The 14,588-nt window shown below is 64.7% G+C and overlaps 2 protein-coding genes across 2 annotated transcripts; both read left to right on the top strand.

Annotated features, from left to right (window-relative positions):
- Positions 1-164: 164 nt before the first annotated feature.
- CBX5 (chromobox 5) lies at positions 165-9,323 on the top strand. Its single transcript, XM_064638785.1, is given in 6 exon segments — positions 165-273; positions 2,595-2,750; positions 5,164-5,359; positions 6,507-6,604; positions 8,742-8,796; positions 8,798-9,323. Coding segments are annotated over 5 exon segments (582 nt in total). The 5' UTR covers positions 165-273; positions 2,595-2,613; the 3' UTR covers positions 8,894-9,323.
- Positions 9,324-12,322: 2,999 nt separating this feature from the next.
- SMUG1 (single-strand-selective monofunctional uracil-DNA glycosylase 1) lies at positions 12,323-14,353 on the top strand. The gene is made up of 3 exons (XM_064638707.1): positions 12,323-12,362; positions 13,869-14,253; positions 14,342-14,353. The coding sequence occupies exons 2-3, from the start codon at positions 13,879-13,881 to the stop codon at positions 14,351-14,353; spliced, it is 387 nt and encodes a 128-aa protein (XP_064494777.1). The 5' UTR covers positions 12,323-12,362; positions 13,869-13,878.
- Positions 14,354-14,588: the final 235 nt, after the last annotated feature.

Raw genomic sequence — 14,588 nt, forward strand, 5'->3', positions numbered from 1 at the left:
CACGCCCCCCGCTAGTTTTCCCGCTCCGGCCCGGAGACTCCACTGCGGGGGCGTTGATTGGTTGGCTCGGCGGAGGGCCCGCCCCATGCGCGGCGCTGATTGGGTGAGGGCGAGGTGGCGCGGCGCTGATTGGAGGAGAGGGGCGTCGATCTGCGCGCGCCGGCGGCGGGCCCAGCGCGGCTCCCGGAGCGCGGCGGGAGCAGCAGCGGCGGCGGCGGCCGCGAGTCCCCCGGCGGCGGCGGCGAGGAGGGGCCGCCCGCCCGCCGCTACAAGGTGCGCCTGGGTCAGCGCGCGCGCCGGCGCGGTGGGTTGGGCAGTGCGTGTGTGTTGGGGGGGGGGAATGGTGGTGGTACGCATGCGCGGGAGAGCGGCCCGGCGGCGCCTGCGCGCTGCGGGCGGTTTTTGGCGGGCGGAGCGCGGAGAGCGGCGGCGGCTCCTCTCGGAGGGGCGGCCAGACCGCGGCGGACGGGCCCGCGCCGGAGCCGCTCCCCGCGCAGGTACCGGCGGCGGCGGCGGCGGGTGAATGGGCGGCAGCGCGGGGGGGCGGGCCCCGGCGCGCTGAGCGACTGGCGCGTCGACCAATAGCGGCGCGGCGCCGCGCTGAGTGACGCGTGCGCCAGCCAATGGCGGCGGGCTGAAGGCGGAACCGCATACTAAGTGACGGCCTCTCCGGCAAATAGCGGCGGAGTGGGGGCGGGGCGGCACGCGGAGTGACAGCTGCACTGCTCAATAGCGGCGCGGCGTGGCTGTGGGGAGCGGCAGGGCGCTCGGCCAATCAGCGCGCGGGCGCGCGGCGGCGCTGGCCAATGGCGGGCGGGGGCGCGCTCATGGCCCCGCCCCCTCTCTCAGACCCCCTCCCCGCCCCCCCCACTTTTATACCCCTTAAACCGCCGCTTTTTGCCCCAAAGCAGCGGGGGTTTCCCTCATAAAAGCGGCCTTTCCCTCAAAGCAGCGGTTTTCTACCCCAAACCGTCTGATTCTGCCCGAAACCAGCATTTTTTTTCGCTCAAACCGGTTGATTTTACCTCAGAACTGATTTTTCCTCTCAAAACACCTGGGTTTTGCCCCAAACCGGCGGTTTTTCGCCTCAAAGCGATGTGTTCTGCCTCTGAACTTATCTTTTTGCCTCACAGAGCGGTTTTGCCTCAAAACAGCGGTTTTCTGCCCCAAATCGGCAGGTTTTCGCCTCAGACCGGCGGGTTTCGCCTCAGAGCTGCCTTTTTTCGCCTCAAACCCGCCTTTTTTTGCCTCGGAGCCGCCGGTTTTTGGCCTCCAAGCGGCGCTTTTGGGCTCGGAGCGGCTCCTTCCCTTTGTTCCCTCAGGATTCCCGGGCGCGGGATCCGGGATGAGCCGCCCGGGGCCCTTCCCGCCCAAACCCCGCCCTTGTACACCCAAAATCCACCTTTTATGCACAAAATCCGCCTTTTTACATCCAAAATCCTCTTTTCACACCCATATCTGCCTTTTACCTCTAAAACTGCCCCTTTCTACACACCAAATCTGCCTTTTTACACCCAAAACTGCGCCTTTTTAGACCCAAAATCCGCCCTTTTACGCCCTAAACTGTGTCTTTTGCACCCAAAATCCACCTTTTTACACCCAAAACTTCCTTTTTTACATCCCTAATTCCCCTTTTTACACCTCGAATCTGCCTTTTTATGCCCTAAACTGCATCTTTTCCACCCAAAATCCGCCCTCTTTCACCCAAAATCTGCCTCCTCCACACGCAAAATGTATCTTTATACACTCAAAATCTGTCCTTTTACATCCAGAATCCGCCTTTACACACCCAAAACTGCCCCTTTCACCCCCAAAATCTGCCTTTTTATCTCCAAAACTACCCCTTTTCCACTCAAAATCTGCCCTTTTCTGCCCAAACCTGCCCCTTTTGCTCCCAAAACTGCCCTTTCTACCCCCTAAATCTGCCTTTGTTTTCCCCGTTCCCCAGTCCCCCCATTTGGGGTCCCAGGTGCCCATTTGGGGTCCTCTTGGCCCAGGTACCCCCTGTGCCCCCAGGAGCCCCCAGGCCCCTGGTTTGGGGTCTCAGGTGCCCTATTTGGGACCCCAGGACCCATCAGTCCCCCATTTGGGGTCCCGGGTGCCCCTGTTTTGGGGTGCCCCTGTCCCAGGTGCCCCCTGTGCCCGCAGGAGCCCTGTTTGGGGTCCCAGGTGCCCCCTTGGGGTCCCGGGTGCCCCTGTCCCAGGTGCCCCTGTGCCCGCAGGAGCCCTGTTTGGGGTCCCAGGTGCCCCTGTTTTGGGGTGCCCATAGCCCAGGTGCCCCCTGTGCCCGCAGTCCCCCCATTTGGGGTCCCAGGTGTCCCTGTTTTGGGGTGCCCCTGTCCCAGGTGCCCCCTGTGCCCGCAGGAGCCCTGTTTAGGGTCCCAGGTGCCCCTGTTTTGGGGTGCCCCTGGCCCGGGTGCCCCTGGCCCAGGTGCCCCATTTGGGGTCCCAGGTGTCCCTGTTTTGGGGTGCCTGTAGCCCAGGTGCCCCCTGTGCCCGCAGGAGCCCCGTTTGGGGTCCTGGGTGCCCCATTTGGGGTCCCAGGTGCCCCTGTTCTGGGGTGCCCCTGTCCCAGGTGCCCCCTGTGCCCGCAGGAGCCGCGGGCGCTGCGCTATGGGCAGGAGGAGCCGGCGGGCAGCCGACAGCTCGTCCTCAGGAGACGAGGAGGAATATGTGGTGGAGAAGGTGCTGGATCGGCGCGTGGTGAGGGGCCAGGCCGAGTACCTGCTCAAGTGGAAGGGCTTCTCCGAGTGAGTGACACTGGGGACACACCTGGGGACATGGGGACACACCTGGGGACACACCTGGGGACATGGGGACACACCTGGGGACACACTTGGGGACATGGGGACACACCTGGGGACATGGGGACACCAAGGGATGTGGGGGACACAGCACTGGGGTGAGGGGCCAGGCCGAGTACCTGCTCAAGTGGAAGGGCTTCTCCGAGTGAGTGACACTGGGGACACACCTGGGGACATGGGGACACACCTGGGGACATGGGGACACACCTCAGACATTGGGGACACCAAGGGATGTGGGGGACACAGCACTGGGGTGAGGGGCCAGGCCGAGTACCTGCTCAAGTGGAAGGGCCTCTCCGAGTGAGTGACACTGGGGACACACCTGGGGACATGGGGACACACCTGGGGACACGGGGACACACCTCAGACATTGGGGACACCGAGGGATGTGGGGGGCACAGCACCGGGGTGAGGGGCCAGGCCGAGTACCTGCTCAAGTGGAAGGGCCTCTCTGAGTGAGTGACACTGGGGACATGGGGACACACCTTGGACATTGGGGACACACCTGGGGACACACCAGGGGACACACCTGGGGACATGGGGACACACCTGGGGACACACCTCAGACATTGGGGACAGCAAGGGATGTGGGGGGCACAGCAGTGGGGTGAGGGGCCAGGCCGAGTACCTGCTCAAGTGGAAGGGCCTCTCCGAGTGAGTGACGCTGGGGACACTGGGGGACGGGGACAGGGACACCTGGGGGCAGGGGAACACACCTCAGACATTGGGGACACCCCTGGGGACAGGGGGACACCCCTGGGGACAGGGAACAGGGGTGAGGACACTGTGGGGACCCAGCGTGTGACAGGGACACGACACCTGGGGACATGGGACAGGGGGGAGGGACAGTGTGAGGACCCCAGTGTGTGATGGGGACACAACTCCTGGGTGGGGGGACACTGAGGTGACCCTGCCCTGTGCCAGGGGACATGGGGACACCACAGTGACCCCAGTGTGTGCCAGGGGACACAGAGACACCACAGTGACCCCAGTGTGTGCCAGGGGACACAGAGACACCACAGTGACCCCAGTGTGTGCCAGGGGACACAGAGACACCACAGTGACCCCAGTGTGTGACAGGGACACCACAGTGACCCCAGTGTGTGATGGGGACACAACTCCTGGGTGGGGGGACACTGAGGTGACCCCAGTGTGTGCCAGGGGACATGGGGACACCACAGTGACCCCAGTGTGTGACGGGGACACAACTCCCGGGTGGGGGGACACTGAGGTGACCCTGCCCTGTGCCAGGGGACACGGGGACACAACGGTGACCCCAGTGTGTGCCAGGGGACACGGGGACACCACAGTGACCCCAGTGTGTGATGGGGACACAACTCCTGGGTGGGGGGACACTGAGATGACCCCAGTGTGTGACGGGGACACAACTCCCGGGTGGGGGGACACTGAGGTGACCCTGCCCTGTGCCAGGGGACAGAGGGACACTACAGTGACCCCAGTGTGTGCCAGGGGACACTGGGTGGGGGGACACAGGGAGTGTGCCAGGGGATATGGGGACACAACAGTGACCCCAATGTGTGATGGGGACACAACTCCCGGGTGGGGGAACACTGAGGTGACCCTGCCCTGTGCCAGGGGACAGAGGGACACTACAGTGACCCCAATATGTGCCAGGGGGCACGGGGACACCACAGTGACCCCAGTGTGTGCCAGGGGGCACGGGGACACCACAGTGACCCCAATATGTGCCAGGGGACACAGGGACACCACAGTGACCCCAGTGTGTGATGGGGACACAACTCCTGGGTGGGGGACACTGAGGTGACCCTGCCCTGTGCCAGGGGACATGGGGACACTGAGGTGACCCTGCCCTGTGCCAGGGGCCCCCGGGGGGGGGACACGGGGATACGGTGCCCCTGGGTGACCCCAGTGTGTGGCAGGGGACACACCTCCCAAGTGAGGGGACACAGGTGACCCTGCCCTGTGCCAGGGGGCACGGGGACACCACAGTGATCCCAGTGTGTGCCAGGGGACACAGAGACACCACAGTGACCCCAATATGTACCAGGGGACACAGGGACACTACAGTGACCCCAGTGTGTGACAGGGACACGGGGACACTACAGTGACCCCAATATGTACCAGGGGACACAGAGACACCACAGTGACCCCAGTGTGTGCCAGGGGACATGGGGACACTGAGGTGACCCCAGTGTGTGCCAGGGGACACAACTCCTGGGTGGGGGGACACTGAGGTGACAACAATGTGTGCCAGGGGACATGGAGACACCACGGTGACCCCAATGTGTGCCAGGGGCCACGGGGACGCTGAGGTGGGGGACACGGGCCCGCGGTGCCCCCTGAGTGCCCCCTGAGTGCCCCCCCGGCCCCGTGGCAGGGAACACAACACGTGGGAGCCCGAGAAGAACCTGGACTGCCCCGAGCTGATCTCGCAGTTCCTGCGCAAGGACCGCAGGATGAGGGACGGGGACGGCGGGACCCGGCCCCGAGAGCGCCCCGAGGGCGCCAAGAGGAAGGGGCTGCCCGGCAACGGCAACGGCAGCGAGGACGGGCGGGCCAAGAAGAAGAGGGAGGTGAGGGGGGACACGGGCAGGGGGCACGGGGAGGGGGGTATGGGATGGGGGATATAGGGATGGATGGGGACACGGGGAGGGGACTACGGGGAGGGGGGTATGGGATGGGGACATGGGGAGGGGACACGGGGAGGGGGGTATGGGGATATGGGATGGGATGGGGACACAGGGAGGGGAATATGGGATGGGGATACAGGGATGGGGGATATAGGGATGGGATGGGGACACGGGAGGGAACATGGGGATGGGGATACAGGATGGGGGATATAGGGATGGGATGGGGACATGGGATGGGGACATGGGGATGGGGGTATGGGATGGGGATGCAGGGATGGGGATATGGGTTGGGGATACAGGGATGGATGGGGACATGGGGATGGGGGTACAGGATGGATGGGGACGTGGATGGGGATATAGGGATGGGATGGGGACATGGGGAGGGGACACAAGGATGGGGATACAGGGATAGGATGGGGACGTGGAATGGGAATACAGGGGTGGGGATATGGGATGGGGGATATAGGGATGGAATGGGGACATGGGGATGGGGGTACAGGGATGGGATGGGGATGCAGGGGTGGGGATATGGGATGGGGATACAGAGATGGGATGGGGGCGTGGGATGGGAATACAGGGATGGGGATATGGGATGGGAACATGGGGAGGAGACATGGGGATGGAGATATGGGATGGGGATACAGGATGGAATGGGGATACAAGGATGCAATAGGGACACAGGGATGGGATGGGGACATGAGGATGGGGATATGGGATGGGGTTATAGGATGGAATGGAGATATGGAATGGGGATACAGCCATGGAATGGGGATATGGGATGGGGATACAGGGATGGGATGGGAATGCAGGGATGGGGATATAGGGAGGAATGGGGACATGGGGAGGGGACTCAGGGATGGGGATGCAGGCATGGAATGGGGACATGGGATGGGGACACAGACATGGGGATATGGGATGAGGACACAGGGATGGAATGGGGACATGGGCACCAGCCTGGGCACAACATCCCAACCCCTGTGGCCTCCAACTGCCACAACCGGGCTGTGCCCCCCTCCTGCCTCCAAAAACCCCCTTCCCCCCAAAAAAAAACCTTTTCCCCCTAAAAACCCCCTTTCCCCCCAACCCCCAGAGCAACGACATCGCCCGCGGGTTCGACCGGGGGCTGCAGCCTGAGAAGATCATCGGGGCCACCGACTCCTGCGGGCAGCTCATGTTCCTCATGAAGTGGTGAGGGCCCCCCGGTGCCCCCCACCCCCTGGGTGCCCCCCGGAGCCCCTTGTTTGTGTTCATGTCCCCCCAGAGCCCCCTGTTTGTGTCCATGTCCCCCAGAGCCCCCTGTTTGTGTCTGTGCCCCACTGACCCCTGTTTGCCCCCACTGACCCCTGTTTGTGTCTGTGCCCCCACTGGCCCCCCTGTTTGTGTCTGTGTCCCCCCGGAGCCCTCCATTTGTGTCTGTGCCCCCTCTGACCCCCCTGTTTGTGTCTGTGCCCCACTGACCCCCCTGTTTGTGTCTGTGTGTCCCCAGAGCCCCCCATTTGTGTCTGTGCCCCCTCTGACCCCCCCATTTGTGTCTGTGCCCCCTCTGACCCCCCCATTTGTGTCTGTGCCCCCACTGGCCCCCCTGTTTGTGTCTGTGCCCCCACTGACCCCCTGTTTGTGTCTGTGTGTCCCCAGAGCCCCCCATTTGTGTCTGTGTCCCCCCAGAGCCCCCTGTTTGTGTCTGTGTGTCCCCAGAGCCCCCATTTGTGCCTGTGCCCCCACTGACCCCCCCATTTGTGTCTGTGCCCCTCTGACCCCCCTGTTTGTGTCCATGTCCCCCCAGAGCCCCCCATTTGTGTCTGTGTCTCCCTGTTGGTGTCCCCTGTCTTTGTGCCCGTGCCCCCCTTTACCTCCGTGCCCCCTTTACTCTTGTGACCCCCCTTTACCCTTGTGCCCCCCCTTATCTCTGTGCCCCCCCTTTAATTCTGTGCTCCCCTTTACCTCCATGCCCCCACTTCATCTCTGTGCCCCCCTTTTATCCGTGTCCCCCTTTATCTTTACCCCCCTTTACCTCCATGCCCCCCCTTTACCTTTGTGTCCCCCTTTACCTCCATGCCCCCCCTTTATCTCTGTGCCCCCCTTTTCCCCTCTGCCCCTTTACCCTTGTGCCCCCTTTAATTCTGTGCCCCCCTTTTATCCGTGTCCCCCTTTATCTTTACCCCCCTTTACCTCCATGCCCTCCTTTACCTTTGTGTCCCCCTTTACCCCTCTGTCCCCTTTACCCTTGTGCCCCCTTTATCTCTGTGCCCCCCTTTACCTCCATGCCCCCCTTTATCTCTGTGCCCCCCTTTTATCTGTGTCCCCTTTTATCTTTACCCCCCTTTACCTTTGTGCCCCCCTTTACCCTTGTGCCCCCTTTATCTCTGTGGCCCCCCCTTATTTCTGTGCCCCCCTTTTATCCGGGTCCCCCTTTATCTTTACCCCCCTTTACCTCCATGCCCTCCCTTTACCTTTGTGTCCCCTTTACCCCTCTGTCCCTTTACCCTTGTGCCCCCTTTATCTCTGTGCCCCCCTTTACCTCCATGCCCCCCTTTATCTCTGTGCCCCCCTTTTATCTGTGTCCCCTTTTGTCTTTACCCCCCTTTACCTTTGTGCCCCCCTTTACCCTTGTGCCCCCTTTATCTCTGTGACCCCCCCTTATTTCTGTGCCCCCCTTTTATCTTTACCCCCCTTTACCTCCATGCCCCCCCTTTACCTGTGTCCCCCTTTACTCCTCTGCCCCTTCACCTTGTTCCCCCTTTATCTCTGTGCCCCACTTTATCTCCATGCCCCCCTTTTATCTGTGCCCCCCTTTTATCTGTGTCCCCTTTTATCTTTACCCCCCTTTACCACCATGCCCCCCCTTTACCTTTGTGCCCCCCTTTACCCTTGTGCCCCCTTTATCTCTGTGGCCCACCTTTGTGCCCCCCTTTACCCTTGTGCCCCCTTTATCTCTGTGGCCCCCCTTATCTCTGTGCCCCCCTTTTATCTGTGTCCACTTTTGTCTTTACCCCCCCCTTTACCCTTGTGCGCCCTTTAATTCTGTGCCCCCCTTTTATCCATGTCCCCCCTTTATCTTTACCCCCCCCTTTACCCTTGTGCCCCCTTTACCCTTGTGCCCCCCCTTATCTCCACACCCCCCCTTTAATTCTCTGCCCCCCCTTTACCTCCATGCCCCCCCCCTTTACCTTTGTGCCCCCTTTACCTTTGTACCCCCCTTTACCTCCGTGCCCTCCTTAAATTCCGTGTTCCCCTTTGTCTCTAACCCCCCCCCACTTACCTCCCTGCCCCCCCCCTTTCCCCCCGTTGCCCCCCAAATTACCCCCCCTTGCCCTGTGCCCCCCAGGAAGGACACGGACGAGGCCGACCTGGTTCTGGCCAAGGACGCCAACCTCATCTGCCCCCCAGATCGTCATCGCCTTCTACGAGGAGCGCCTGACGTGGCACCCCTACCCCGAGGAGCCCGAGGGCAAGGAGAGGGACCCCCCCCGCAGCTAAACCCACCCCCCCACTGTACATAGCCCCCCCCAGACCCCCCCGAGCCCCTCTGTCCCCCCCCGTGTCCCCAAGGGCCCGCTTTGTGTGTCCCCCCCCCCTCCCCGCCAACCCCCCCCCTTGGGGACAGGGGAGGTGCCCCCCCCCCTCACACACACACACAGATAGAGGGGGGTCTCTCCTCTCTGGGGGGGGTCCCCGACCTTGTCACACACCCCCCCCTCCAAGGTGGGTTTGGGGGGTTTTTCCTGAGTTTTGGTGTTTTTTTCTAAAGTCGGTGTTTTTAGCCGGGGACCCCCCCGGGGTGTCCCCATGTCGTCCCCTCCCCTTCCCCCCCCAAAAATGTCCACCCCTGTGTCCCCCCTTCCCCCCCCACCCCGTGTTTTTTCCATCCCCCCCCCAGGATTTGCTTCCAATAAACGGTCACTTTTCAGGAGCTGCTGCTTTTGGGGGGGGGCAAATAGGAACCCCAGAAATGTCCCCAGATCCCCCCCAAACCCTTTGTGACACCGCCCAGGACCCCCCAGTAACCCCAGAATGTCCCCGTGTCCCCAGGATGTCCCCAAATCCCCCCAAACCCTTTGTGACACCGCCCAGGACCCCCCAGTAACCCCAGAATGTCCCAGTGTCCCCAGGATGTCCCCAAATTCCCCCCCCAGACCCTTTGTGACACCCCCCCGGGACTCCCCAGTACCCCCAGTATGTCCCAGTGTCCCCAGGATGTCCCCAAATCCCCCCCAAACCCTTTCTGACACCGCCCAGGACCCCCCAGTATGTCCCAGTGTCCCCAGGAGCCCCCCAACCCCCCCTCCAAACCTTTTGCATCCCCCCCGGGACCCCCAGTATGTCCCAGTGGCCCCAGGAACCCCCAAAATCCCCTCTAACCCACCCAAAACCCCCATTTTTCCCCCCCAGGACCACCCAGTTCCCCCCAAAATCCTGTTGTGACCCCCCAAACTCCCCCAAACCCCCATTTACCCCCCAGGACCCCCCAGGACCCCCAAATCTCCCCAAAACCCCATTTTCCCCCCCCCCAGGACCCCCCAGTTCACCCAAAATCCCTTTGAGACCCCCTCAAATGCCCCCCAAACCCCCATTCCCCCCCCCCCCCGAACCCCTGAATTTCCCCCACAAAACCCCCTTGGTGACCCCCCCCAAACCCCCAGTTCCCCCCCAGGACCCCCCAGTTCCCCCCTCCAACCCCCTTGGTGACCCCCAGTGTTCCCAGTCTGGCCCAGTTCACCCCCAGTACAGGGCCGGGGGTGGGGGGGGGTCCTTTCCAGGGTCCCTCGGGGGCCACCTGGTGGTCGCGATGTGGCACTGCAGGGATGGGGGGGGGACACAAAGGGGGACACGGGGATGGGGGGGACAAAGGGGGGGACAGGGGACACAGGGGGGACACAAAGGGGGGACATGGGGACGGGGGGGACAAAGGGGGGGACAGGGGACACGGGGGGGACACGGGGACAGGGAGGGGACAAAAGAGGGGATGGGGGACACAGGGGGGACACAAAGGGGGACATGGGACGGGGGGGACAAAGGAGGGACAGGGGACACAGGGGGGACAGGGGACATGGGGGGGACACAAAGGGGGACATGGGGACGGGGGGGGACAAAGGAGGGACAGGACACAGGGGGGACAGGGGACACAGGGGACACGGGGGGGACACAAAGGGGGACATGGGGACAGGGAGGGGACAAAGGAGGGGACAGGGGACATGGGGGGACACAAAGGGGGGACACGGGGATAGGGAGGGGACAAAGGAGGGGACACAAAGGGTAACTTGGGGACACTCCATGACACGGGGGGGTGTTTGGTGACACTGGGGGGGGTTGGTGACACTCCAGTGACATTGGGGGGAGTTGGTGACACTGGGGGGAGTTGGTGACACTGGGGGGAATTTTGGTGACACAGGGGGGCTTTGGGACACTCCAGTGACATTGGGGGGAGTTGGTGACACTGGGGGGGGTTGGTGACACTGGGAGGGGTTGGTGACACTGGGGGGGGTTGGTGACACTGCAGTGCCATCGAGGGGAAGGATTTGGTGACACTGGGGGGGTTTGGTGACACTGGGGGGGTTGGTGACACTGCAGTGACATTGGGGGGGTTTGATGACACTGGGGGGGGTTGGTGACACTGGGGGGGGTTGGTGACACTGCAGTGCCATCGAGGGAAGGATTTGGTGACACTGGGGGGGGGTTGGTGACACTGGGGGGGGTTGGTGACACTGCAGTGCCATCGAGGGAAGGATTTGGTGACACTGGGGGGGGGTTGGTGACACTGGGGGGGGTTGGTGACACTGGGGAGGGTTGGTGACACTGAGGGGGGGTGTGACACTGGGGGGTTGGTGACACTCCAGTGACATTGGGGGGGTTGGTGACACTGGGGGGGTTGGTGACACAATGGGGGGGTTGGTGACACTGCAGTGCCATCGAGGGAAGGATTTGGTGACACTGGGGGGGGTTGGTGACACTGCAGTGCCATCGAGGGAAGGATTTGGTGACACTGGGGGGGTTGGGGACACTGCAGTGACATTGGGGGGGTTGGTGACACAATGGGGGTTGGTGACACTGCAGTGCCATCGGGGGAAGGATTTGGTGACACTGGGGGGGGTTGGTGACACTGCAGTGCCATCGAGGGAAGGATTTGGTGACACTGGGGGGGGTTGGGGACACTGGGGGGGTTGGTGACACTGCAGTGCCATCGGGGGAAGGATTTGGTGACACTGGGGGGGGTTGGGCGGGGGACACTGGGGGGGTTGGTGACACTGCAGTGCCATCGAGGAAGGATTTGGTGACACTGGGGGGGGTTGGGGACACTGGGGGGGGTTGGTGACACTGCAGTGCCATCGGGGGAAGGATTTGGTGACACTGGGGGGGGGGGATGAATTTGGGGACACGGGTGTGGGGGGGGGGAGGCAGGATCCTCCCGGCGCCGCCAGGGGGCGCCCTCGCCCCGCCGAGCCCTCATCAGGCCCCGCCCCCCATGAGGGGGCGTGTTTTCCTCAGGCCACGCCCCCTTCCCCTCACACTCCCCCCAGCCCCCCGTGGGTGCCCCCCCGTGTCCCCCCCGCGTGTTCGCGCCCCTGGGTGGGTGGGGGGGTCCCTGTGAGGGGCGGGGGGGGAGGGAAAAGGGGGAAGGGAAGGGGATGTTTTCCCGCCGCAAAGCACGACGGGAAACCCGCGCGCGGGGACAAAGGGCCGGGCCCCTCCCCCCGCGCGGGGCACGCCGGGAACGGCGTGGGGGCGGGGCTTGTAGAAGGGGCGGGGTCAACAGGGTGATTTACCAATGAGGGGGGTGTGTTTGTGGGCGTGGTTTGGAGAAGTGGGCGGAGTCACCGGCGCGGTTTCTGAATGGACTTACTTGGAGGGGGCGTGGTTTGTGAGCGGGGGGCGGGGTTTAGGGGTAACGGGGCGCGGCCTGCGGGGTCGGTGGGCGTGGCCCGGCGTTACCTGCGGAGCGCGCGCTCAGGTGGGCACCGGGGCGGCCGCGGTGACGTCACGCGACCTCCGCGTGACGTCAAAGGGGACGGAGGGGGGGCTGCGGGAGGAAAAGGGGGGTGGGAAGGGCCGGGGGGGCTGTAAAAGGCCCCCGGGGGGGGACGGGGCGGGGCCGGGACCGGGGAGGGGAGGAGCAGTTGGGGGGTCCCGGGGCCGGTTGGGGGTCCCTGGGAGAGCTGGGCGGGGGTAAAGGGACACCTGGGGGGCTCCGCGGCCTCCCTGTCCCCCCCAGCCTGTCCTGTGACCCCCCCAGGCCCCCCGTGTCCCCCCGTGTCCCCTTCGTCCCTCCCTACGCCTCCCCCGTCCTCCCCGTCCCCTCTCCTGTCCCACTCATCCCCTCTGTCCCCCCCACGTCCCCCCTGTGTCCCCCCCCGTGTCACGCTGTCCCCCCCATGTCCCCTCATGTCCCTCCCTGTCCCCCTATGTCCCCCCGTGTCACGCTGTGCCCCCCATGTCCCCCCATGTCCCCCCATGTCCCTTCCCATCCCCTCTGTCCCCTCCCTGTCCCCCCCACGTCCCCCCCGTGTCCCCCCCCGTGTCACGCTGTGTCCCCCATGTCCCCCCATGTCCCTCCCTGTCCCCCCCATGTCCTTCCCTGTCCCCCCATGTCCTTCCCTGTCCCCCCCATGTCCTTCCCTGTCCCCCCATGTCCCTCCCTGTCCCCCCCGTGTCACGCTGTCCCCGTGTCGTCCCCGTGTCCCCCCCGTCCCCCCCGTCCCCCCCATGTCCCTCCCTGTCCCCCCCGTGTCAGTCTGTCCCCGTGTCCCCCCATGTCCCTCCCTGTCCCCCCCGTGTCAGTCTGTCCCCGTGTCCCCCATGTCCCTCCCTGTCCCCCCCGTGTCCCTCCCTGTCCCCCCATGTCCCCCCCGTGCCCCCCCATGTCCCTTCCCCGTCCCCTCTGTCCCCCCATGTCCCCCCCGTGTCCCCCCGTGTCCCCCCCGTGTCACGCTGTCCTATGTCCCCCCGTGTCCCCCCCGTGTCCCCCCGTGTCCCTCTGTCCCCGTGTCCCCCCCGTGTCACGCTGTCCCGTGTCCCCCCCATGTCCCCCCGTGTCCCCCCCGTGTCACACTGTTCCCCCATGTCCCTTCCCCATCCCCTCTGTCCCCCCCGTGTCCCCCCCGTGTCCCCCCGTGTCCCTCTGTCCCCGTGTCCCCCCCGTGTCACGCTGTCCCGTGTCCCCCCCGTGTCCCCCCCGTGTCACGCTGTCCCCATGTCCCCCCCGTGTCCCCCCGTGTCCCCCCCATGTCCCCCCCGTGTCCCCCGTGTCACGCTGTCCCCATGTCCCCCCCGTGTCCCCCCCGTGTCCCACCGTGTCACGCTGTCCCGTGTCCCCCCCGTGTCCCCCCGTGTCACGCTGTCCCCATGTCCCCCCCGTGTCCCCCCGTGTCCCCCCCATGTCCCCCCGTGTCCCCCGTGTCACGCTGTCCCCATGTCCCCCCCGTGTCCCCCCGTGTCACGCTGTCCCGTGTCCCCCCAGGCGATGTGGGATGGCGGGGGCAGGACCGAACGCGGTGCCCGGGGGGGCCCCGGAGCGGCGGCGGGAGGAGGCTGAGGAGGCTGAGGAGGAGGACGGTGATGCCGATGATGCCGATGATGCCGATGATGATGATGCTGATGACGATGATGCCGATGAGGAGGAGGCCGATGAAGGCCTGGCCGGGCGCTTCCTGGCGCTGGAGCAGGAGCTGCGGGAGGAGCTGCGGGCGCTGCCCCCCCCCGGCCCCCCCGTGACCCACGTGTACGACCCCCTGGACTACGCCTGGGACCCCCACAGCCACTTCGTGCGGCGCTTCCTGCGCTCCCCAAAAGCCGTCCTGTTCCTGGGAATGAACCCGGGGCCCTTCGGGATGGCCCAGACCGGGGTGGGTGGGGGCCGGGGGGGGCCCGGTTCATGGGGGGGGGCTCAAAGGAGGGAAACTGAAGCACTGAGGGGGTGTTTGGGGGTCCAAGTCCATCCCATAGGACCCCAGAGGAGGGAAACTGGGGCACCCCGGGGGGTTGGAGGGTGCCCAGGGGGTCCCAGTCCATCCCGGGGGGTCTCAAAGGAGGGAAACTGAGGCACTGGGGGGGTCTTTGGGGGTGTCTGAGGGATCCCAATCCACCCTATGGGGGCTCAGGGGGTCCCAGTCCATCCTGGGGGGCTCAAAGGAGGGAAACTGAGGCAATGGGGGGTGCCCAGGGGGTCCCAATCCTCCCC

The sequence above is a fragment of the Pseudopipra pipra genome, chromosome 30 (assembly GCF_036250125.1).
Source record: "Pseudopipra pipra isolate bDixPip1 chromosome 30, bDixPip1.hap1, whole genome shotgun sequence".
Taxonomy (NCBI): Eukaryota; Metazoa; Chordata; class Aves; order Passeriformes; family Pipridae; genus Pseudopipra; species Pseudopipra pipra.